We start from the raw sequence: 27,144 nt of genomic DNA, 5'->3' as shown, positions 1-27,144 counted from the left end.
TCTCAGAGGGGTATGAGTCTAACAGAATTTATCATCTTTCCCCCATCTTTATCAATCACAATCAATGGCTGCACACTCTCCCCAGTACGCGGTCTTGGAACGAACTTGGATTCTGCCCTCTCCTTCAGACAGCACATCCAAGCCCTTTCCACCACCTGCCGCCTCCAACTCAAAAATATCTCCCGCATCGGAGCTTTCCTCAACCACAAGTCTGCAAAAATGCTTGTACATGACCTCATCATCTCCCGCCTATACTACTGTAACATCCTCCTCTGTGGCCTTCCATCTAGCAGCCTTGCACACCTCCAATCTAACCTCAACTCTGCTGCCCAACTTATCCACCTCTCCCCCCGTTACTCCTCTGCCTCCCTCCTTTGCCAATCCCTTCACTGGCTCCCCATTGTCCAGCGAATTCAGTTCAAAATTCTAACAAATACATATAAGGCCGTCCACAACCTGTCCCCTGCCTACATCTTTGAGCTACTTTCCCGATACATACCCACACGTAATCTCCGATCCTCACAAGACCTCCTTCTCTCCTCTCCTCTTATCACCTCTTCCCACAACAGCCTCTAAGATTTCTCTGGTGCATCCCCCATACTCTGGAACTCTCTACCCCAACACTCTACATCTCAGCTACAGTGGAATCCTTCAAAAGAAACCTGAAAACCCACCTCTTCAGACAAGCCTACAACCAGTGACCCTGCTGCTGCTATGCAGTCATGACCAGCTTTACCCTCACCTACTGTGTCCTTCCTCCATACCTTCTAGATTGTAAGCCCTCACGGGCAGGGCTCTCTCTTCTTCTGTACCAGTTTGTAACTCGTCTTGTTCATGCTCGTTGCAATTGTCTGTATTATGTATGTGTACCCCTTATCAAATGTACAGCGCCATTGAATGAATGGCGCTTTAATAATAAATAATAATAATAATACAGTATGGCACTGTGAGCAATGATTGAACAGTGAAAGACTATGCAGGGAAACACCTTCAACTATAAACACCCAACGGCAATAGATTCATAAATTTCCAGTAGGAAAAGCAGTAGCCAAAAACAGAGTGAAGTGAAATTCAGGGGATATGCTTCATTTGCTCTTTACCAAGGACACCTACGACACTTCAGGAACACAGTTTCCCTCAAACAAGACTGAATGTCTTCAGCACGGCCATCCGTGTGCGGTGTGTGGCTGAAGTTTAAACCGGTGTTTGGCAGCCCAGCCAAAATGACAAACATCTCAATACAGAGCATGTGTTGAAGGCTAATTACATAACCTGCGACATCACCACTGACCAGCCAATTTAATACACTTGGTACACTAGATGCCACATAAATATGTATAAAAACTTAACATGTACCTTTCGGTCTCCTAAGGAGTCCAGGAACCACTCAGTACGAGTGATTTTGCTAGATACTTTAGCTCCTGAAAGTTCAACATGTCAAGTTCCTTTTGCACAAGGACAGTTACAACTCCTTCATTTCTCAGCAAACATCTGGAGGTCAACCTCGCAAATTTGAAGCTCCCAGTAGACAGTTTTATCGAATTTTAAAGTTAGTTATTGGTCCAGTTTTACTGAGAAATTCTGCTCATAAAACGCAAACATGGGGGTGCAGCTATACCACAAGAGCCATCCCTACACTTGTGAACAGCACCTATTCTTCTGTCGCTGAACAGTCAGATATTTCTATCCTTGACTGCTGAAGAACTCGTTTGTAATTGTTTCTAACATATTCTCTCTCCTGTGAAGCCAATTTAACCCTTTCCTGTTACATGATCTTTCAGTTCAGCCTCACGCATATGGCTGCATTATGGTCTTGTAGAGAGCCATAATGGAGATAATTATGGATGTGTGTAGGACTCTACTGTCCCTCCATATGCCTCCAATTTCATATGAATAAGTTAGGACTAATAATTCATATATGTTGTGAAAAAATTACTTAGTCTTCTCGTGTTGGGTTTCTGTGCCGTAAAGAGCCGCTATATAACTGGTGCACTTCCGCCAACCTGTTCACATGTGTGTCCATGTTGGTCATCCTGTAATGGGATGTCAGGTTCAGCTGGTCACATATTGGAGATCCAGCTGCAGAATTATTTATGAATAAGTATCTTTAGCAGTACCTGGGATGCTCCACAGTCTGTGCAAGTTGCAGTGGATTTAACTGGCATTGGTTTTGTTGCGGAAGGTGCTTTGGCATATTTAGGGTATGCGTTGGTCATGCAGTTGCCGGTTGCTCTGGATCGAAATGTGGCATTGATCATAACTCTTTCACATCCCTGAGAAGAGCAGTAGCCGTGGCTGTCCCGGCTGTGTTTTGCTTGGAGAAAGAGGAAAAGTAATCTAAAATGGATTGGGAAAAAAAAAAATTCTAGCCATTACATTATTTAAACTGTCCTCTTAACTTAACTGCCAGCACCCATTATCTTCGTAGCTGCACAGTTATGACACCCATTTCACAGTGAATCTTTAAAGTAAGAATAGGTTAAAGGTGTTCTCCTGGAATTAGGGAAAATTAAAATGCTTTAATATTACTTTATAATAAATATATTCTCAAATAAGTTTCATGATTTATTCAATCATCAAGAGAAACAAAAAGGCCGCTGTCCCATCAGTTCACACAAAACCTGTCCTGATCACACATGAGGACAAGTTACTTTACAACACTGAGGTAAAGAGCTGCCTCATCCTCCTCTCTGCTCTGCTTGTCAGGGATTATGATCCTGAATATAGATGATAAGAACTTTAGCTGAATCTCTGGGGAATTTAGTTCATGAAGAGACATGAAGTACAGAGAGGATGGATAGGACAGACTGTGGTAATGGAGACTGTAAACAAGTGCTTCTGCTTATTCGCCACACCTCACCCTCCTCTCATGTCTCATCATCATCTCCATTCCCACAGAGATTCACATGTATTCAGGATCATGATTCCTGACAAGCAGAGCAAAGAGGAGGATGAGGCAGCACTATGGCTCATTACGGTGAAGTAACTTGTCCTCCTGTGTGATTAGGACAGGTACTGTGTGTACTGATAGGACAGCGGGCATTTTATTTCTCCTAATGATTGCTCCCTAGACAAAACAAGCCATTCTAAGTAATGAAAGGTATTTGTGAATATATTTATTATAAAATAATATTTAAGTAATTTTTTTTTTTATTCCTGGAGAACCCCTTTAAGCAAATATAAAACATTACTCAAGTCGGCCATACATATTAGATAACTGTCAGCAGATGCTGTTTTTGAGGTTTACCACCCTGATCACACTATTATTAGTATTCCTGCTCCCAAGAAAAACAGATGCATTATGTCTGAGGGGGCAGTGCAGGTCTCAGAGGTTCAAAGGAAACAAATAAGTCATGAAACACCACTTACGGCTCTCCACTAGCCATAATTAGTTTCTTGCCACAGGTTTTGCTTGCAGAGGAGACCTGGATTTCATCCTGTGCATTACCAAGGGTAAAATCCAAGCTTGAAATCCACAGCAAAATGTTACAATCCGCACCACATGTCAATTTCCATTGCATATGGATAAGATGTATTTAATTCTCATCCACTTTGCTGCGACTATAAAACGTCACAGACTTTCTGCACAGAATTCCGCTATGGGAAACTCTCAGCATTTACTCCGTAAGTGGCCCGTACCTTCAGAAAGATCACATGATGCAGTCTGACTTCTCTGAGGAGTTACTGGCCAGCTGAGAAGGATCATATGATCCCCAAAACTAAAAAGTGCTTGGTTTTTAGCCCCCCAATTTGGCACTTTGGTAAACTTTTAGATGGAGCAACTACTATCACAGCGCCATACGAGTATCACATTGAGCCTCTGATGTATAGAGGCAGTCTTCAGGTGGGCACATACATTAGATAAATGTCAGATGATGCCAAATCAGTTTTTTTCTCAAGGGACTGCCACCAGACACCTGGTGTCAGGCAGCAGCTTATTCACCTTCCCCTACTGAGAACACTCGCACCACACCAAACCAAGCATGTGTGTATATGGGGGAATACCGTCTGTATGGGAGATTGGGAGGAATACCGTAGCTGTCTGCCTAACAAATTAGATGGCCAACACCAACAGCCATCTAAAGTTTTATGGCTATCTTTAGTGACAGGATCTCAAAGACCTTCTATTGAATGTAAAAACAAAACAAAAAAAAAAAAAAAAACTCCCCCAAAAAATTAAATAAATAAATTGCACAATAAAAGCAAAAGCAGTAATCTGGCAAACACCTTACCCTGTGCTGTTATCAAAAAAGAATTTCCCCTCTGTCCGTCTCTTCTGCAGTTCTTCTATGGAGGATACTGGCTGATATTCTTCAACAGGAAACGTTTGGGTCTTGACTATTTGTGACGTCACTTGAAAGGTTGTGTCCGGAGGATAACACAGACCAACTCTAAGCCAGTCCCCCCTATAAAATAAATAACACATAATTCACTACTATCTATGAGAAGGACCTCATAAGGTGCCATGGTATTCCATAGAAAATCAAGAGGACCAGTCAGTTTACTCTACGCATTTGCTTACTCAAAACCAAGACTCATCACCTAATAGTGTCTGATCTAACTAATGAATACCTAGATCATGTTTTAAAATTTAGTGGAGACTCTACTCATGAGATTTGAGGCTATAACTGCAAAGAAAAGGGCAACATTTTTTTTTGGAATGAAATGTTCTACAATCTGCACACTTTTTGGATGCAATGTTCAGGTACTTTTGATTAAGCAATGAAGAGGATAAAGCTAAAAGAACTATGCAAAAGGAATTTGCTTACTTGTCAAAGTTAATGAGGTAAAGATGAGTTGTTTGTGGAGACTGTGCGTTCCAGTGAACGGTGTACCCCTTTTCCAACATCACCACTGGCTGATATTGCTGGTAAGGAGCCTTTTGGTTGATTCCCCGAAGAGTCATAGGATTGGAAGAATACTCATCTCTCACAATGGACATGGTGAGATTCTGGGGATTTCGTGCTTGAACATAGATCTTGTGGGGGAAATACATGAATAACATTATGGACATTTATAAAACAGTACAGTGGTCTCTCAAGTTACAATGTTAATTGGTTCCTGGACAATTACTGTCTGTTGAACCCATTGTAACTCGAGTCCATAACTATAGAAAACTAGAAATTGGTTCCAAAGCCTTAAAATGTCATCCCAAGATAACAGAAAATAAAAATGTATGACAAATAAGCAGATAACTAAGACAAAGCTAATCCTTACGCATAACAGGAATAGATGATGAAAACTGTAAATCACTTTCTATGATGAGGACAGGAGCTCATCCAAAAGGAGGAACTCAACCTGGCACAGATAGAGGGCAGCACATGACATATAGTACTGCACTGTACTGTAAGAGGAGCTACTAGACAACCAAAACCGGTGTTTACCAAAGAAATCACCATGTCAATTTGTTGGGTCTGAGCCGGAGTATTGTATGGTGACACTAGTTTCTACTTACAATGGCCCAGAAAAGACCATTGTATGCTGAACATATTGTATATTGAGACCATTGTATCTTGAGGGATCACTAATAACATCACTTTTTAGAAGCCTCAATTTGCTTTACTGCAGATTCTAATTCATGGAACGATCCATCTTACAAATGAAAAAAAAAATAAAACACAAATGAAAAATTTGCAGAAGACACCCTTTATATTAGCATATGGACCCAGCTAAAACACAGAACAGAGCGGGCACCATCTACCAAACGACTATACACTCACCTAAAGAATTATTAGGAACACCATACTAATACGGTGTTGGACCCCCTTTTGCCTTCAGAACTGCCTTAATTCTACGTGGCATTGATTCAACAAGGTGCTGAGAGCATTCTTTAGAAATGTTGGCCCATATTGATAGGATAGCATCTTGCAGTTGATGGAGATTTGAGGGATGCACATCCAGGGCACGAAGCTCCCGTTCCACCACATCCCAAAGATGCTCTATTGGGTTGAGATCTGGTGACTGTGGGGGCCATTTTAGTACAGTGAACTCATTGTCATGTTCAAGAAACCAATTTGAAATGATTCGAGCTTTGTGACATGGTGCATTATCCTGCTGGAAGTAGCCATCAGAGGATGGGTACATGGTGGTCATGAAGGGATGGACATGGTCAGAAACAATGCTCAGGTAGCCCGTGGCATTTAAACGATGCCCAATTGGCACTAAGGGGCCTAAAGTGTGCCCAGAAAACATCCCCCACACCATTACACCACCACCACCAGCCTGCACAGTGGTAACAAGGCATGATGGATACATGTTCTCATTCTGTTTACGCCAAATTCGAACTCTACCATTTGAATGTCTCAACAGAAATCGAGACTCAGACCAGGCAACATTTTTCCAGTCTTCAACAGTCCAATTTTGGTGAGCTCGTGCAAATTGTAGCCTCTTTTTCCTATTTGTAGTGGAGATGAGTGGTACCCGGTGGGGTCTTCTGCTGTTGTAGCCCATCCGCCTCAAGGTTGTGCGTGTTGTGGCTTCACAAATGCTTTGCTGCATACCTCGGTTGTAACGAGTGGTTATTTCAGTCAACGTTGCTCTTCTATCAGCTTGAATCAGTCGGCCCATTCTCCTCTGACCTCTAGCATCCACAAGGCATTTTTGCCCATAGGACTGCCGCATACTGGATGTTTTTCCCTTTTCACACCATTCTTTGTAAACCCTAGAAATGGTTGCGCGTGAAAATCCCAGTAACTGAGCAGATTGTGAAATACTCAGACCGGCCCGTCTGGCACCAACAACCATGCCACGCTCAAAATTGCTTAAATCACCTTTCTTCCCCATTCTGACATTCAGTTTGGAGTTCAGGAGATTGTCTTGACCAGGACCTCACCCCTAAATACATTGAAGCAACTGCCATGTGATTGGTTGACTAGATAATTGCATTAATGAGAAATAGAACAGGTGTTCCTAATAATTCTTTAGGTGAGTGTATATTGGCTGGCTGTATTTTCCTTTGAATATGTTGTTGTAAGTATGTGCACCTACATTCAGTGTGGCAGCTGCATGTCACACTGCTAGAAAGCAACTTTCTGCCACTGACTGCCTTAGTGGACTGGCATAATTATTTTGCCAGAATAACAAAAGCATTTTAATCAGCATGTAAAATAAGAGAAAACAAAAAAAGTGTCACAAATTTTCAGTAATCTAACCTGTGCATATTTTCCGCTACAGATGACCCCATTCCATTCTGTAATATTGACACACTTGGGATGTCTGACCAAAAAATTGTCCATTCTTGCCACATAAGTATCATTATAATTTGATACAGATCCATCCACATCATGGAAGATAGAGTTTTTGTCTCCGTCCATATCACCGGTTTCAAACCATGGCCCAGACTGACCAAAGTATGCCCTCAATGAAACCTGTAATGTAATAATGAAAAAAATAAGGTAGACTAAAAGAGGAATAAAAGTTCTAAGAGAAGATGCTTTAGAAATTATATAATATAATATATTATATATATACACATAGGGAGTTGGTACGTCAGACAATACAGGATGTATACAAGGTACGAATACCCTCTGACCCGAAAGTGTGTGTGTTAGGATATGTCTCTGAATTGGCCACTGGGCAGGTGCATAAAATAGCTACAGGGAGAATGTTATATGTCGCTAGGAAGTTAAATAGCCCTACATTGGATACAGACAGCGCCGCCAATCCTAGGCGAATTCCTAAGTGCGGTTGACACAATGCCGAGTTATGAACGGATGGTGTACCAGAAGCGTGGATGTCCAGCGAAATTTGAAAAATTGTGGGATTCGACGTCTGAATAGAAATGTTTAAAAATGTGCCTTTGTATTTTGTAGGTTAGGGTGGGGTGGGATGGGGGGGGGGGGGGAGGTTGGATTGAAACTGGATTAATACACATAGTTTGGTGCCCTTTTTGTTATTAGTCCTATGGACAATATGTCTCTATGTCATCCTTGTATGTATTGTGGAAAAACGTGTATTTACACTGTAAAATGTTCAATAAAAAGGATCCGATTTAAAAAAAAATATATATACACATATATACACACACACACACACAATGAAAGTCCGCAGCACTCCTTGAAAAATAAAATGTGCTATTTTATTCACACATATCAAGTGACAACGTTACGGTTCTCTCACAGAACCTTTTTCAAGTCAGGTGAAAGAGAGAACCGAAACGTTGTCACTTGATATGTGTGTGAATAAAATAGCACATTTTATTTTTCAAGGAGTGCTGCGGACTTTCATTGTCTGTTTTCCGTCCTGAATCGAGGGATTACCGAGGGCACCCTACATTCCAAAACTTCAAGGGAGTGCTGCCAGACCTTTTCTATGGATAGATATATATATATATATATATATATATATATATATATACACACACACACACATACACACATACACACACACATATACAGTGTATTTGCCCCCTTACCGATATCTTTAGTTTTTAAATGACGATTTCATTTATTAAGGGAGAATAGCTTTTCCAAACAACCTGGCCCTATGTGAAAAGACAATTGCCCCCTAAACCTAATCACTGGTTGTGCCACCCTTGGCGGCAAAAACTGAAATCAAGCGTTTGCGATATTGATTTAATGGTTTTAATTCAGCCACATTGGACTTAAGTCTGGACTAGAGATGAGTGAAGCAGAGGTACCAGTCGGAACCAAAGCAGAGTTCAGTTTTAAAGTGTTTTTTCACTTTAAAAATCAATTACCGAAGTTACGGGCGACTTCGCGAATAATTAACTTCGGCTCATCGAGCCCATACATTCTAATACTGTACGAAGACTGATCTCCATACAGCATTAATCCGAAGTTATGAACGAAGCGACTTCGGATGTAACTGGACTTTGACTAGGCCACTCCAAAAATTTAATTTCATTTTTTTTTTCAGCCAGAGGTGGACATGATGGTGTGCTTCGGATCATTGAGCTTAAAGGGGTTGTTTCACTTCAGCAAATAGCATTTATTATGTAGAGAAAGTTAATACGACCCACTTACTAATAGATTGTGATTGTCCATATTGTCTCCTTTGCTGACTGGACTCATTTTTCCATCACAATATACACTGCTTGCTCACATGGTTACGACCACCTGCAATCCAGCAGCAGTGGTCGTGCTTGCACACAATAGGAAAAAGCACTAGCCTAGTTTCCCTCCTATGGTCCCGGCCACCAGAGAGGCCAGTGCTTTTTCCTATAGTGTACAAGCACGACCACCACTGATGGATTGCAGGGTGGTCATAACCATGGAAACGAGCAGTGTATAATGTGATGGAAAAATGAATCCAGCCAGCCAAGGAAGCAACATGGATAATAACAATACATTAGTAAGTGCCTTGTATTAACTTTCTCTACATGATAAGTGCCCTTTAAGGTCACAAACTGATGGCCGGACAATCCTCTTCAGGAATTTCTGGAAGGGAGCAGAATTCCTGGTTTCATCAATTACAGCAAGTTGTCCAGTAAAGCAGCCCCAGACCATCACACTACCACCCTCATGTTTGACTGTCGGTGTGATGTTCTTTTTCTGAAATGCTGTGTTAGTTTTACACCAGATGTAACGGGACACACACCTTCCAAAAAGTTCCACTTTTGTCTTGTCAGTCCACAGGATATTTTCCCAAAAGGCTTGGGGATTATCAAGATATTTTTTTGCAAATGTGAAACTGCCCTTTGTGTTCTTTTTGGTCAGCAGTGGTTTTTGTCTTGGAACTCCCCCATGGATACTACTTTTGCTTAATCTCTTTCTTATTGTTCAATCATGAACAGTGACTGAGGCAAGTGGGGCCTGCAGCGCTTTAGATGTTATTCTGGGTTCTTTGGTGACCTCCTGTATGAGTTGTCGTAATTCTGGTAGGCCGGCCACTCCTAGGAAGGTTCACCACTATTCCATGTTTTTTTCGTTTGTGTATAATAGCTCTTAATGTGGTTCGCTAGAGTCCCAAAGCCTTAAAAATGTCTTTGTAACCCATTCCAGTCTGATAGATGTCAATCTTTCTCATCTGTACTTGAATTTCTTCAGATCGGGGCATGATGTGTTGCTTTTTTTTAGATCTTATGGCCTACTTCATGTTGTCAGACAGGTTCTATTTAAGTGATTTCTTGATTCTACAGGTCTGGCAGTAATAAGTCTTGGGGGGGGGGGGAGATTATTTTTTCACATAGGGCCAGGCTGTTTTGGGATACCTTTTTTAACTTAATAAACAAAATCCTCATTTAAAGGGTACCTGTCATCAACTTTATGCTGACCGTACTGAGGGCAGTATTAAGTAGTGACAGAAATGCTGGTTTCAGCGGTGTGTCTATCATCAGCTAAAAGTAAGTGGTTGCCGAGAACCAGCATAATAACCATTGCAGCCCAGGCCTTGAAAAGAGTCAGATCTACCCGAGAAGAGTCATGGTTAGGGCTAATGCACATGCCCTCCGAGACATACGGTCCGTGAGCAGGCCATATGTCCCAGAGCGGCATACATCGTGCGCACAGCATCATAGATTACAATGATGCTGTACACGTCGGGCCGCTGTCCCGCAATCATAAGATCTTATGGGTGCGGGACAATAGCCCCGCGGGCGGCCCGACGTGCACAGCATCATTGTAATCTATGATGCTGTGTACTCCCGTGCGCACGATCAATGCCGCTCCGGGACATATGGCCTGCTCACGGACCGTATGTCTCAGAGGGCATACGGTCCTGTGCATGAGCCCTTAGTCATGAATTCCTGCTCTCCTGCCCACCTGCTGATGACTGACAGTCTTCTACCTAGTTTTCTCCCTCTCTCTCTAGGAGAGAACTGCCACTCATCAGCAGGTGGGCGAGGAGAGCTGGAGATTATGGATAACCAGGACTCTTCTCAGGTAGATTTGACTCTTTTCCAGGCCCAGTCTGCAATGATTATGATGCTGGTTCTCGGCAACCACTTACTTTTAGCTCATGAGAGACACACCTCTGACATCAGCATTTGTCACTACTTTATGCTGCCATCAGTGAGATCAGCATAAAGTTGATGACAGGTTCCCTTTAAAAACAGATTTTTTTGTATTTACTCAAGTTATCTTTGTCTGATATTCAAATTTGTTAGATAATCTGAAACATTTTAGTGTGACAAATGTGCAAAATGAAAGAAATCTGTAAGGGGGCAAATACTTGGACATGTCAAGAGAGCTGAAAGGTTTTCTTTAAAGGGCTTGTCCGAAATATTTTATAAGACAGCATTTTCAATAAATTAATAAAATAACATATACCCTCCTTTATTGCTAAAGCCATGATGTCCCTGTCTTGGCTGCAGCAGTGATGTACCCACATACCTAAGGCACCGCTGTAGCCAATCACTGGCCTCAGCAATGTAAAGCAGCTGTCACGTGGACACAAGGACATAGTGTAACTATTAGCATAAGGGAATAAACATAAAAAACAGCAGGTCATCATGATCAGCCTTAAGAAATACATGTTGTTTTTTAAAAGAGATCAATTCTACAAATTCAAAACAGAACATCTTACATTACTACAATATGTTCTTTAGCTTAAGCAAAGACACGTGTTATTAACCTACATAGTGTAATATAGGAAATCTGGTCTAAAGGCATAGTAAAATATACAAAGGAAACATTGCTATAATCAAGAGAAGCTGTCTGCTCCATGCCAGATTTCCAAAGAGTGAAGAAACAATCCTTTTCTTGGTGGTCAATAATTAAGCAACGCAGAAGAACATATGCAATGTCACATGTTATATGGCGAAATGGGGCCAAATATAGTATGTTTATTATGCATGGAGAAAATTCACAATGTACTAAATTATACCGTACATCCCAAATACTGCAACTGCCAGTATATTCACAGACTGCCATGACGCATATGTAGTGGTTAAAGGGGTTGTCCCATAAAAAATATTATGCATTTTTCAAACCAGCGCCTGGATCTGAATACTTTTGTAATTGCATGTAATTAAAAATTTTGTATGGTCACTGAGCTACTCAATAAAATGTATCTGTATGGCGCCACATGTTTGTTCTTCTCCTTATTTCTTGTCCACCTCAGTGATGTGGTCGCACATGCTCAGTTTAAATCTTCAACTGTCACCAGCTATATCTTCTGTTAGAAGCTGTGACCGTTACAATGAAAGATTACATCAGAAAGGACACACCCCTGAGCTGTGATAGGAAGAGAGCTGAAGCAGACAGAACACGCTCCCTGAAAAAGGACACACCCCTGATCTGTGATAGGAAGAGAGCTGAAGCAGACAGAACATGCTCCCTGAGAAAGGACACACCCCTGAGCTACCAGCCTGAAATAAGTCTATTTGGAGAAATGAATAAGGAGATCTCTCCATGTGAGGTACAGGGCTGGGTCTAGCTTTGTTAGAAAGAGTTTGCCATAACCCATAGGGGTACATTTAGGCTTCACACTACTGCTAAATGGAATTCACTCACTTATTAACTGTTCTATCCAGACCACTATATTTTGTTTGATACCATCCTTGATGAATAACTGTTCTCCGTAACAAAATATATCTGTTTCCCACAGACATTATCTGTCCTGCAAAGTCAGCCATATGGTCACCAAGACATGTGCATGCATCAGTAAGTTTGTGTATGTACATACATACATACATACATACATACAGGTTGTGTGTTGGGGAAAGGGTTATAGGGGTTTTCCTATACTGGACACAGGGCTCCAGATGGCGACCAAAATGGTCGCCAATGCGACTTAGAATTTACAAATGGCGACAAGACTTTTTAGTCTTGTCGCCATTTGCGACTGGACCCGCCGCCGCAGCTCTGCTCAATACAGCGGCGGCACAGGAGCTGATGTTCTCAGCAGCGCAGGAGGAGTCTCTCCCTCCCCCCTGTGCTGCTGCTGCCGCCGCCTCCACCAATAAGAAGAGACGGGAGAAGGAGGGGAGGGGCTGTGGCCACTGCGCCACCAATGAAGAAAACTGACCTGTAATACAAATACAGGAGGCGGGTGCCGGAATCAAATACCCCGACCTCTATGACAGGGAGCTGCGATCAGCTGCAGTTGAGTTAACCCTTCAGGTGCGGTACCTGAGGGGTTAACTGCAGCTGATCACAGCTCCCTGTCACAGAGGTCGGGTGCCGGCTATTTGATTCCGGCACCCGCCTCCTGTATTTGTATAAGAAACGTTGGTGGCACAGTGCGCCCCCCCCCCCCCCCCCAAACACCCCAGTATAAGAAACATTGGTGGCACAGTGGGAAGTGCCAATGAGGGTTAAAAATAATAAAAGAAAATTAACTCACCTCCTCCAGTTGATCGCATAGCTGCCGGTCTCCTGTACTTACTTCTTTCTTCAGGACCTGTGGTGACGTCACTGAGCTCATCACCATGGTAATGGATCATGTGATGAGCACAGTGACGTCACCACAGGTCCTGAAGAAAGAAGTAAGAACTGGAGACCGGCATTTACGCGATGAACTGGAGGAGGTGAGTTAATTTTCTTTTATTATTTTTAACCCTCATTGGCACTTCCCACTGAGCCACCAATGTTTATTATACTTGGGGGGGGGGGGGGGGGGGGGGGCGCACTGTGCCACCAACGTTTCTTATACAAATACAGGAGGCGGGTTAGGGTTGAGTAAATTATTTTTTTATTTTTTAACCCTCATTAGCACTGCCCACTGCGCCACCAATGTTTATTATATTGGGGGGGGCACACTGCGCCACCAATGTTTATTATTTTGAGGGGGCGCACTGCGCCACCAATGTTCATTGTATTGGGGTGATGGGGGGGCGCACTGCGCCACCAATGTTTATTATACTGGGGTGATGGTGGGGCACACTGTGCCACCAATGTTTATTATATTGGGGTGTTGGAGGGGCGCACTGCGCCACCAATGTTTATTATACTGGGGTGATGGTGGGGCACACTGCGCCACCAATGTTTATTATATTGGGGTGTTGGAGGGGCGCACTGCGCCACCAATGTTTATTATACTGGGGTGTTGGAGGGGCGCACTGCGCCACCAATGTTTATTATATTAGGGTGATGGGGGGGCGCACTGCGCCACCAATGTTTATTATACTGGGGTGTTGGAGGGGCGCACTGCGCCACCAATGTTTATTATATTAGGGTGATGGGGGGGCGCACTGCGCCACCAATGTTTATTATATTGGGGTGTTGGAGGGGCGCACTGCGCCACCAATGTTTATTATATTAGGGTGATGGGGGGGCGCACTGCGCCACCAATGTTTATTATACTGGGGTGTTGGGGGGCGCACTGCGCCACCAATGTTTATTATACTGGGGTGTTGGGGGGGCGCACTGCGCCACCAATGTTTATTATACTGGGGTGTTGGGGGGGCGCACTGCGCCACCAATGTTTATTATACTGGGGTGTTGGAGGGGCGCACTGCGCCACCAATGTTTATTATACTGGGGTGATGGGGGGCGCACTGCGCCACCAATGTTTATTATATTGAGGGGGGGCGCACTGCGCCACCAATGTTTATTATATTGAGGGGGGGCGCACTGCGCCACCAATGTTTATTATATTGAGGGGGGGCGCACTGCGCCACCAATGTTTATTATACTGGGGTGATGGGGGGCGCACTGCGCCACCAATGTTTATTATATTGAGGGGGGGCGCACTGCGCCACCAATGTTTATTATACTGGGGTGATGGGGGGCGCACTGTGCCACCAATGTTTATTATATTGAGGGGGGGCGCACTGCGCCACCAATGTTTATTATACTGGGGTGATGGGGGGCGCACTGCGCCACCAATGTTTATTATATTGGGGTGATGGGGGGGCGCACTGCGCCACCAATGTTTATTATACTGGGGTGTTGGAGGGGCGCACTGCGCCACCAATGTTTATTATACTGGGGTGATGGTGGGGCACACTGCGCCACCAATGTTTATTATATTGGGGTGTTGGAGGGGCGCACTGCGCCACCAATGTTTATTATACTGGGGTGTTGGAGGGGCGCACTGCGCCACCAATGTTTATTATACTGGGGTGTTGGAGGGGGCGCACTGCGCCACCAATGTTTATTATATTGACCTTCTACTAAGCATTCTGTATTCAGAATGCTATTATTTTCCCTTATAACCATGTTGTTATAAAGGGAAAATAATACAGTGAATAGACTTTCATCCTAGGAACCATGCGTGAAAATCGCACCGCATCCGCACTTGCTTGCGATTTTCACGCAGCCACATTAACTTCTATGGGGCCTGCGTTGCGTGAAAAACGCACAACAGAGCATGCTGCAATTTTCACGCAACGCACAAGTGATGTGTGAAAATCACCGCTCATGTGCACAGCCCCATAGAAGTGAATGGGTCCGGATTTAGTGCGGGTGCATTCCGGTATTCTGAATGCCGGATCCGGCACTAATACATTCCTATGGGGAAAAATGCTGGATCCGGCATTCAGGCAAATCTTCATTTTTTTTTCGCCGGAGATAAAACCGTAGCATGCTGCGGTTTTATCTTTTGCCTGATCAGTCAAAATGACTGAACTGAAGACGTCCTGATGCATCCTGAACGGATTACTCTCCATTCAGAATGCATGGGGATATGCCCGATCAGTTCTTTTCCGGTATAGAGCCCCTGTGACGGAACTCTATGCCGGAAAAGAATAACCCTAGTGTGAAAGTACCCTAAAATATTAAGTTTAAATCCCCCCTTTCCCAATTTTACATATAAAATATATAAACAATAAATAAATAAACATATTACATAGCGCTGTCCAAACTATTAAATTATTCAAAAATATCTCCTATGCGGTGAGCATTTGCCATTTTTTAGTCAACTTGTCACCCCAAAAAATAGGATAGGACGGTTCTATTATGGGCCGAATGTTTCATAAAATGCGAAATGCACGCGGCTTTTTTTGTTGTTTTTTTTTTTTTTTTTTTTGCGCGTTATTGAGTATCGCAATACTTTTTTATGGTGACGAAAGCGAATCAAAATTTTGGTATCAAAACAACCCTACGCCGATCTGATCGGCATATCGTTGTCACGATACCAAAATTTTGATTCAGTTTCGATTTGGCGACTAAAAATTTGATTTGGCTCCTAAATTTTTCAGTTCAGGAGCCAATGGCTACTAGGTATTTTTTTTAGGCTGGAGCCCTGGGACATTCATCACCTTTTCACAGTATAGGTGATAAATGTCTGATCCCTGGAGGCCCCGCCACGATTACCAGAAAGGGGATCTCGAGACCCTGTTCCTCTTCAGAGAACAACCACATTGAGGGGGCGTTTGAAAGGAGTGGCAGCCGAGCATGTGCGACACTGCTACATTAAAATTATATAGGATTGCTGGAGACAGCAAAGTACAGCATTAACATAAAAAAAGCACATTATAACCTACCTTTTGGATAGTTTCAGCCCTGTAACACAACTGTCGATTGGGGGACAACCCCTAGACGTACTGTATTCTGCAAGCATACTATTCTGCTTACGTTTTGGCCATATGGCAGTTTACTGCACCAGGCAGATATTACATCATAGTGAAGAACAATTTTGAAATGAAAAATAACCCCTTGCTTTTTGGCGTTTCTTCCAAATTATAAATGAATGTAACAGAAATGTTAATAAATGTGCCACAAAATGGTGGTGTAAAAAGCGTGCAAAAGCAAGGACTAAAGCTGAAAAGTCAATGCATGGAGAGGTCTTGAAGGGGTTAAGAGAACTGTACATTCATAAAGCATCCTGTTGGTGGTAATGACATCATCGGCTACACACAGCACTGGGAAAGAGTTCACATCTGCAGAATCAGAGCTGCCGTTTTGCTGAATACCTCTATATGCACAGGGACCATTGCCATGTCCTCGCACATGGAGAAAACATTTCACCGCTACGAGCGACCTAGTGAAAGTGAAAAATATCCAAACTTCTAAATAAACAGCAAACTCCACTGCTGTATCTGGTAACCCCTCAGACAGACATTAAACAGTCCGGCTACAAGAGAATCCTATCCCCATCCGGGATTGGAACAACTTTGCAGCTTCAGCGTTTGCACTTCTGGAAAGAATTACCAACCTGAAAACTGGGCCTATGACTGTAGCTGGCTGGATCTGAAAGCGTCCTTTATGCCGTCGATCCACCACCTCCTGGATTCCCCAGCTGCTATTAATCTAGATAGATAAGGCGATGCTCTACCCCGTAGGATTCAGGGACACGTTCCCCTACGTAGTCTGTCACATTTGACAAGCAGGTGGCAGTAACTCAAATAATGAACAAGAACACATTTTTCATAGTGTCAAGTCCTCTGCTGGCTCTCCCTCAAGGAAAACTACATCTCCCATAGGTCAACCTGAAGATACAGAGCAGAGATGGAGGCCAGAATAAATATCTAGCAAACCTTTTAAAAGGCTTGTCTCAAGAAGGGCGTTTATATCAATGTATCCCACTTTGGCACACAGATGTCATAGAGCGGGTCCGACCCCTCTTCTATTAGCCTGAACGGAGAGCCGCTTTTTTCTGGAGGACTCAAGCTGTCCATGTATGACAAAGAACAGCATTGATGTAATACGGTGTTTCACCTCTCACAGCTTTCCCCAGCAAAGCTAGCCGTTTGCTAGGGGTCCTGGGAGTGGGATCCAAGGAAGTCACTTGGTCAGTCCAGGGGCCAATTTTGAAAGGGCTTGTCTTGGAAGACAACCACTTTAATGCATGTACATTGTATATTCTCTGATCATGGCTATCCTTCCATCTAGATTTGACACATTCATATTCTGACTACAATTTATTACAACAAACACTAGCATATACTGTATGAAGGAACAGCCATGATGGGCAGGCTCACACCTGCTATACTGTAGAGTCAGTACAAGGTGGTGGGAATGTAGAGAAACACCAACAAATTGGAAGTCTTGCAAGAAGGTAAAGTAAGAGATCAGATACTTACATTCGCTCCAAATTTAAGGAATGAAACATTGTTCCTAGGAGTGAGCTGCCATTGATTTTTCATTAGGAAGCCAATAGCGCTTGTATAGCGGTCAGGCGTCGGCACAAAGTTTTTAAAAGTACTCTTCGTAAGACGAATCGGCCCATCATAAATCTGGAAGCCTCTGATGGGGAAAGTTCTGGAAGACAATTACAGATTAGACTGTTAGGATGCTAAAGATGTGGAAGCAAAAGATGGTTCAATACGTGCCATGATTTGTGTACAGCGTGTGCGCCCCCATCTGTAGTAGAGGCTCCTCACCACGATAATCACGGCAATAGTTATGAATTAAACCTGGCTTCACTTTCAAAAAGGTGTTCTGTGGGTGTCAATCTTCCCCAACATCCAGACAGCAGCTGTTTGTGCCCGCCATTCAATATACTCATATGGCCGATCATACAATACATGGTAGGAACTCCTCTATAATGTCCATCTGTCATTATAATGCAGAAAAATAATGCCCAAAAAAGTCCAGAAATCCCTTAGAATTTTTGGCAGCAGCAGCTAAATTAGAAATGGTTGAAGGACCCAAACATGTCACTGTGGATTAACAAGTGTGACCACAGACATCAGCTCAGTGGGGTCTAGACTTCCGGACAAGAATCATTCTCTGAATCTTTTGGTGAAAGACATTTTCCTCTACTTGGCTTACTGGATTTACCTGTTACTCTTAAAAAACGGATTTTGAAAATAAAATATTTTTAGCCCAGGGTCAAATTATCAACAAAAATAAATAAAAATAAAAAATAAAAGCGTGAAAATGCATTGTGTCACCTATGTGCTTTTTACCAATTAAAACCCAATTCTGACGCACGTTTACTAATCAGCTTTGATTTTCTGATTGTAGATTTTTTTAAATGTTATTTTGCATGAGGGCAGCCACCTTGCATGAGCGGCTAAAGTGATCTAGAGACAGCAGTCACATGGACCATAGACAGAACAGGAGTTTCATTGACTTCTATAGGAGAGTGTTCTAGTCTTGTGCAAAGGTCACTGTAGTAGATAAGCTGTGTCATCACCTATTATGGTGTGATCCTTTGTTAGCTATATATAGGAGTTATCTGTCATTGGGCTTATGATGAGATGACTGCTCAAAAGTGATCTATACAGAACAGGAAGTGTCAGCCTTAGTGGCCAATGCAGAAAGTGCAGGATTTTATGCTAGATAAAAACTAAAAAGAAAAAAAAAAATCTCCCTAAAAAGATCACCAAGATTCTCCATATTGCTTCCTTTGCTGGCTGGATTCATTTTTCCATCCCATTATACACTGCTCGTTTCCATGGTTACAGACCACCCTGCAATCCATTAGTGGTGGTCGTGCTTGCACACTGTAGGAAAAAGCATCAGCCTCTCTGGTGGCCGGGACTGTAGGAGTGCACATAGGCTGGTGCTTTTCTCTGTAGTGTGCAAGCACGACCACCACTGAGATTGCAGGGTGGTCTGTAACCATGGAAACGAGCAGTGTATGTGATAGAAAAATGAATCCAGCCAGCAAAGGAAGCAATATGAACAATCACAATACATTACTAAGTGCCTTGTATAAACTTCCTCTACATGATAAATGCCACTTACTGAAGTGAGAGAAACCCTTTAAGTTAAAGAAAACCTGTCAAAATGAAAATGCAGTGTAATCTGCAGGCAGCATGACACTGAGCAGGAGCAGATATACACACACACATATATACTGTCTATGCTTGTAAGATTTGCTTGAGATGACTTCTGTCTTTTCTCTCATACAGATCTTTCATGTGTCTCCAGCTAGAGAGCTCATTCTGGCTGCTCCACACCCATCTTTAAAGGGAACCTGTCACCAGAATTTTGGGTATAGAGCTGAGGACATGGGTGGCTAGATGGCCGCTAGCACATCCGCAATATCCAGTCCCCATAGCTCTGTGTGCTTTTATTGTGTAAAAAAAAAACGATTTGATACATATGCAAATTACCCTGAGATGAGTCAGAGCTTGAAAATATGACTCTTCTCTACAAGTAAGATATGACTCTTCGCTGGTCACACAAGTAAGATATGACTCTTATGTTAATTGGCATAAAAGTCGGGAAGTACAAAAATGCTCAATAATTATTGAATTTGTCTGCAAATGAAATTAAAAGTGTAATTTATATGTTTAGGGTAACACAATGAACATTTAGAAACGCTCAGTGAGGGTAGCATAGTAGTGGTGACAGGTTCCCTTTAAGGGATTGCATACCTGGCTGGGGGGTCTTGGCCATAGGCCCTACAGAGTATTTTCCAAGTTGGCCAAAGCTCAGGGGGCCGCCCAGACCCTCCTCACAGCTGCTGATGCTGACCAGGTACAAAATGATCTGATGCTCTCAATGGTAATTAACACTGGGAGCATCAGTTACTTCTGTACTGCTGGGGGCCACAAGTGCCCTCCTGAATTCAACTGTATCTCTAGCCTTGTGTGATACAGTTGAATACTGCAATGGGGCATGGAAGTCCATGGCCTGGTACACAAGAATGCCCTGTTGCTCACCCTCATAGGCCACTATATGCGGCAGCGTACAAATAGAGCAGAGACATCAGAGGCTGCAACTTAAAGACATGACTTGGGTATTTGATTTTTTCTCTTATTTTCTTGACTACTTAGGAAGCATACTACTGGTGGCACTATAGGGTCGACATTTGGGGAAGACCAGGCAGCATGCTGAAGTTAGGGCTAATTTGGTGCTGTGGCCAACATCTACCTTCCTAAGGAGGACAGAACATGGCACTGGTGCTGGCCACCACAGAGGGACAGCTTCTAGGTAGGTATTTTGTGCTGCGCTGTGTTATTTGGTTCCGCTAAGAAAGTACTTTGTGCTGCACTATGGTATTATTGACCCAGGCTACTCGAGTTGGCTCCATCTACCTATGTTGCCCCGCCTCTGTCAATCTGGACCCACCTACAACATGGGGGCCACTTTTAGTTTTTTTTTCCAGGGCCTCTCAAAGTTCAGAGTCCCTGGCGCTTGCTTATACCCACCTAGTAGCGAAAGACCTGGCTGTACTGGTAGACTGGGGCTCCCACACTTCTCTCTCCATTTCTGCTACCAGAAATATATATATAATATATTTATATATTTTCATTCATGGGAAATGATTCAGTATGAATTGTAGTCGATTGAATTAAATCTCTGCTCTTTCTGAGCACGGTGGGTGGTCCCATCAGTGATTGACAGCTATCTATGTATACACACTTATACAGGGAAGGCTGTCAGTCACTGAAACCACTGTCTACATGGCTACTGAGCTCCGGGAGAACAAAATACAAGTATGGCTAAATCTTCTCCCACAAAACTATGTCTATCTGCTCAGCCCCTTCCTTTTGTGGGGACAGGTTACCTTTAAACAGTAGGTCATTTTCTGATGGCATGTTCCCTTTAATTCAGCATGAGTAACACAATCTCTGAGGCATGATTACTGAACTATGAAAGATACAATCATATGAAGAATGATGGTCCACAACACTCATGTAAAGTACAATTTGGAAGAAGGCTTTCCAAGAAGCAGAGTCATTAGAAAGCATTCCATTAATTCACTACAGAACAAATACACAGAGACCATTCCAGCCATAATTTAGGAGGTCTGTTTTCAACTATTTTCTTCACATTCATTTTTAATACTGCGCTGATTTTAAGTACACAACCCAAACATATCTAAAATGAACAATGGGAAAGCTATTTCAATGATTTCCACACTGAGAAATGTGTATCTAATTTCTCTATAGTATTTCTATACAAAGCACTCGATGGGCCCTGTTAATTAAAAACACCTAGGGGGGATTTATCATAAGGGGAAAATGTTAAGTCTACGCTGGAGTACTTTATGCCACATTTATCAAATGCCTCATGTTACCTGGTAAGTTTGTCTTATCCTTAGTCCCAACACTTCTGTCTAGAGAAGCTTCTCCAGTTTTCCTACTCCACCTCCTCCTGGAGTGAGATTTCAACTTATTTTTTATTTTTTTCTAATAATAAATCTGGAGTGAAACTCATTAAGGGTACTTTCACACCAGCGTTATTCTTTTCCGTCACAGGAGCTCAATACCGAAAAAAAAAAACTGTTTTATCCTAATGCATTCTGAATTGAAAGCATTCTGTTCAGGATGCATCAGTTCAGTTTCTTTTACATTTTTTTTGACGGAGAAAATACCGCAGCATGCTGCAGACCTTTAAAAATGCACAAAAAAATCCGTATCCGTTTGACAGATGCCATCAGTTTGCGTCCGTATTGCTGGATCCTGCAGGCAGTTCCGGCGACTGAACTGCCCACCATAATCCTCTGCCGCAAGTGTGAAAGTACCCTTACATAGCTAACCAGGACCACTTTTCCACCCACATTACAGAACTGGAGTGAGTGATGTAAAAAGTTTCGCGTGAGTGCCAAAAAGTTGCAAAATTTAGCGCAAGTGAGTGCAAAAACATGCAAAAGCTCTATTTTTGCAACTTTTTGACGCCAGAATTCTGGAGTGAAGGTATGATAAATCAGGGCCCTAATGGTTGGATTAACGTCATCTATACACATACAGTGGTCAAGACCTGAGTTAGAAGGTACATGGACTTCAGTCGTCTTCTAAGACCACAGGACGTTCACTCTTCAATTACCCATTTCCAGACTTTTTTGCCCTGTGCTTTTCTGCTGGAAAAGGGTCGTTAGGGAGAGGTGGTGGTGGTCATCTTAAATCCTCAAGCTCTCCTGTAGCTGCTCGTGCAGGTCTGGCTCCCCTTCTAGGGTCTTGCGATAGGTTGGACATGTGGCCGTGATGTCAGTCCTTCGGCGTCTTAGGGCTCTTTCACACTTGCGTTGTCCGGATCCGGCGTGCACTCCATTTGCCGGATCCGGAAAAACGCAAGTGAAATGAAAGCATTTGAAGACAGATCCGTCTTCAAAATGCGTTCAGTGTTACTATGGCACCCAGGACGCTATTAAAGTCCTGGTTGCCATAGTAGTAGTGGGGAGCGGGGGAGCAGTATACTTACAGTCCGTGCGGCTCCCGGGGCGCTCCAGAATGACGTCGGAGCGCCCCATGCGCATGGATGACGTGATCACGTCATCCATGCGTGTGGGGCGCCCTGACGTCACTCTGGAGCGCCCCAGGAGCCGCATGGACGGTAAGTATACTGCTCCCCCGCTCCCCGCTACACTTTACCATGGCAAACAGGACTTTAGCGTCCTGGCAGCCATGGTAACCATTCAGAAAAAGCTAAACGTCGGATCCGGTAATGCGCCGAAACGACGTTTAGCTTAAGGCCGGATCCTGATTAATGCCTTTCAATGGGCATTAATTCCGGATCCGGCCTTGTGGCAAGTGTTCAGGATTTTTGGCCGGAGCAAAAAGCGAAGCATGCTGCAGTATTTTCTCCGGCCAACAAACGTTCCGTACCGGAACTGAAGACATCCTGATGCATCCTGAACGGATTTCTCTCCATTTAGAATGCATTAGGATAAAACTGATCAGGATTCTTCCGGCATAGAGCCCCGACGACGGAACTCTATGCCGGAAGAAAAGAACGCAAGTGTGAAAGGGCCCTTACGAGTGTTATGCTGGTCTTGTTCGGCCGATCCGCCGATGAGGTACAATGCTGTGGGTGGAAGTGCTTCCCAGAAAGAAAAAAAAAAGAGATGTTCACTGTAAGTCACATATGGGATGCGGATGTCGTCCTTTTGCACCAGGTGGACGACATCCGCATCCCATATGTGACAAACAGTGAACATCTCTTTTTTTCCGGGAAGCGCTTTCACCCACAGCATTGTACCTCATCGGCGGATCGGCCGAACAAGACTGGCATAACACACGCAAGACGCCGAAGGACTGACATCACGGCCACGTGTCCAACCTATCGTGAGACCCCAGAAGGGGAGCCGGACCTGCACGAGCAGCTACAGGCCGTGAAGACTCCAGGACAAGTAACGGCAGCTCTGGATGTTGTAAGTACCGCCACGAGGGACGCCACAGATGGCTCAATATCCAGCTGCCTAAATGAGATACAATTTTACAATCGCTGTGGGAGTTCATTATCAAGTCACATTGCCATAAATGAACTGGCACATTACTGGAGCTTTGCTACACTTTAATAGCCTCTATAAATCACTGGGAATTATTGTAGCATCATTCTGTATATAGAAAGAGCCCAGTGACATACTGCTGGCAGCATAAATAGTATATTGCCAATTAGAAAAGGACACTATATAATACTTTTTTCATGACAATTAACGAAACAATGACCGCAGAAATATGACAGGAGGACGCTTTATGTCCACAAAAGAAGCCTGTTCATAAAAACTGACCATTTTGCACTTTTTTGCTGAACTGGGGGGGGGGGGGGGGGGGGGGGGGGGGAGAGATAAAAGTATCCTTAAGTGTTCCTGATCTTATGGGAAAACGTGACTACTAACTGGACATTTAGAAGAAATTTTCCTACCTTGTGCATTTATTTTTGTACAAACACGCTATTTTTTTATATGTACATTTTTTATATTTTTAATAGATCGTTTTTTCCTAATTGTTTTTATGCATTTTAGTAATAAATATTTTTTCTGCGTACAACCAGGTGAGGAGTGCCTGTCTCTATAGATATATCACATTTTACCTTACTGATTGGGTTAATCAGATAGACATTGAGCACCCAATACATGGTAACAATCAGGTGAGCCACCATAACAAGTTTATGTTACGGTTTTCCCCCGATTTAACCCTTTACAATGCACAAGCAATCAGCAGCATGGCAGGTCAAATTCTGCAAGGAAATATACGCAAAGTGTACGTGTACAAGAGATTTGTCAAATCTCATTCGCTTTGTTGGTACTGCATTATGCTGCACAAAAATCCATGCCAACCGCAACATGTGCAGATACCCGAAGGCCTTATGAACACAACCGCATTTTGTATCGGAGTCTGCTCACAGACCTATTCTTTTCTAAAAGGCAGCACACAGATGGCCAATAATCCTGACCATTCCTACAAATGTTTGGTCAGTCCACATAAAATGTGCCATATTATCACATGGTGAAGCTAGATTTATTTTTTGTCTATTCTGTAAACCTGTATCAAACATAGTATGTGTAATGTCTCATCTTATAGACATGCCAGGAGTTCAGCTGTACCTGTTTCGAGGAAGTGTGCGATTCCTATAATACACTCCTCCAGTCCCCCAGTATTTGTTTTGGCCTCCTTGAGATCCATAATTTCTACTTTCGCCAATAAACAGCGATTGGGAAACTTCCTGGCTGGAGCCTTCGTCTTTTGGGAAACTTCCATCACTGCGGAAAATAGAGAAAAAAGAAAAACCATCACACATACTGTATCTATATGTACATATATATTTATGGAAGGGGGTAAATACTCTCTCAGCATTGTAGCTATAAATGTGATGTAAGAACTGCTGGAGTCCTATCAACCTCACAAAAGGGAGGAATGGGGCAACAGCCAAGCAATAATGGGTCTTGCGTTATCTATATAGAAGTGCTACATTTCATTGTAATCCTGCCTGTGATGATAATGAGATGACTGCTGAAAACTGACTGCTACAGTCCATGAGTCTGCATGATTTAGGCTACTTTCACACTCGCGTTTGGTGTGGATCCGTCATGGATCTGCACAGACTGATCCAATCAGATAATACAACCGTCTGCATCCGTTCAGAACGGATCCATTTGTATTATCTTTAACATAGCCAAGACGGATCCGCCTTGAACACCGTTGAAAGTCAACGGAGGACGGATCCGTTTTCTATTGTGCCAGATTGTGTCATAGAAAACGGATCCGTCCCCATTGACATTGTGTGTCAGAACGGATCCGTTTGGCTCAGTTTCGTCAGACGGACACCAAAACGCTGCAAGCTGGTGTCGGCCTCCAGAGCGGAATGGTGACTGAACGGAGGCAAACTGATGCATTCTGAGCGGTTCCTTTTCCATTCAGAATGCATTAGGACAAAACTGATCCGTTTTGGACCGCTTGTGAGAGCCCTGAACGGATCTCACAAACGGAAACCAAAACGCCAGTGTGAAAGTAGCCTAAGATGTGGATTTCGTTACGGATTTGCTGTGTATTGCAAAGGGTGAAACCAACATTGAAAATTTGCTGCATAAATTGACATACTGTGGCGCAGGTAAATTTTTTATTTTTTTACATACCATGTAGATGAGATTTGGGCCTCATGCACACGAACGTATGTATTTTGCGGTCCGCAAAAAATACGGATGACTTCCGTGTGCATTCCGTATTTTGCGGAACGGAACAGCTGTCCCCTAATAGAACAGTACTATCCTTGTCCGTAATGTGGACAATAATAGGACAGGTTCTATTTTTTGGTGGAACGGAAATACGGACATACGGATACGGAATGCACATGGAGTAACTTAAATTTTTTTTGCAGACCCAGTGAAATGAATGATTCCGTATACGGTCCGCAAAAAAACAAAATGGAACGGACACAGAAAGAAAATACGTTTATGAGGCCTTGGTAAAATCTCATACACTTGGCTGGTACTGTAATACGCTGCAGATTTTCCACCCGCCAATCAGTTGTACAAAATCAGCAGCGTATCTGTTCCATGTAGACAAGGTGCCAGCCTATACGTGAGTAGGTGGCCAGAGTGAAAGCTTTCAGGATTTTTTTTCAACCAAGAAAAAAAAATATATATTTTTTTACATTTAAAAAAAAAATATGTTCAACATAAAATCTTTATTTAAAAAGGTAATCCTCTGATGATACATTCCCATGAAGCCCAAGTGTCTCATTAAGATATTGTCTCCCCCCTCCATGTAGATGGGACCCTACTATGTAAAGGCTTTGCTGCTGGGATAAAGTGTAAATAGTCCCTTTATATGGGCTTCTTGATGATACAGGCCTGGAAACCATTTAGACATATTCTGCCTGGCAACCTTCCCAGACTACTACTAAACCAACCAAGCAGCATAACTTCCTAGAGCACGTGTGACTCACACCTGGGTCACGGTAAGGCCTCATGCACACGACCGTTGTTTTATTCCTTGTCCGTTGTTCCGTTTTTCGTGATTTTCTGCGGACCCATTGACTTTCAATGGGTCCGTTGAAAACTCGGCTAATGCACCGTTTGTCATCCGCGTCCGTGATCCGTGGTTCCAGTCTGTCAAAAAAATATAACCAGTACAAATTTTTTCACGGAAAACGGTTCGCGGACCCATTCAAGTCAATGGGACCGCGAAAAAACGCGGAGGCACACAAGATTGTCATCCGCGTCTGTTTTTTTCCTATC

At 43.1% G+C, this 27,144-nt stretch overlaps 1 protein-coding gene across 3 annotated transcripts in view; it reads right to left on the bottom strand.

The window, feature by feature from the left end:
* The window catches only part of CEMIP2 (cell migration inducing hyaluronidase 2), a 111,408-nt gene that overhangs the window by 5,556 nt on the left and 78,708 nt on the right, over positions 1-27,144 (bottom strand). For 2 of the 3 annotated variants that reach the window (XM_040417082.1, XM_040417083.1), the window contains exons 15-20: positions 25,012-25,167; positions 17,867-18,044; positions 7,152-7,367; positions 4,770-4,978; positions 4,233-4,406; positions 2,118-2,337 (exon numbers count right to left, since the gene is read on the bottom strand). In XM_040417082.1, coding sequence (XP_040273016.1) covers positions 2,118-2,337; positions 4,233-4,406; positions 4,770-4,978; positions 7,152-7,367; positions 17,867-18,044; positions 25,012-25,167 — 1,153 coding nt within the window. Of the gene's footprint in view, positions 1-1,936; positions 2,034-2,117; positions 2,338-4,232; positions 4,407-4,769; positions 4,979-7,151; positions 7,368-17,866; positions 18,045-25,011; positions 25,168-27,144 lie in introns of all 3 variants that reach the window. The other variant, XR_005776232.1, reaches the window with a different exon arrangement.

The sequence above is a fragment of the Bufo bufo genome, chromosome 2 (genome assembly GCF_905171765.1).
Source record: "Bufo bufo chromosome 2, aBufBuf1.1, whole genome shotgun sequence".
Taxonomy (NCBI): Eukaryota; Metazoa; Chordata; class Amphibia; order Anura; family Bufonidae; genus Bufo; species Bufo bufo.
This window is presented reverse-complemented; position numbering and strand designations above follow the sequence as displayed.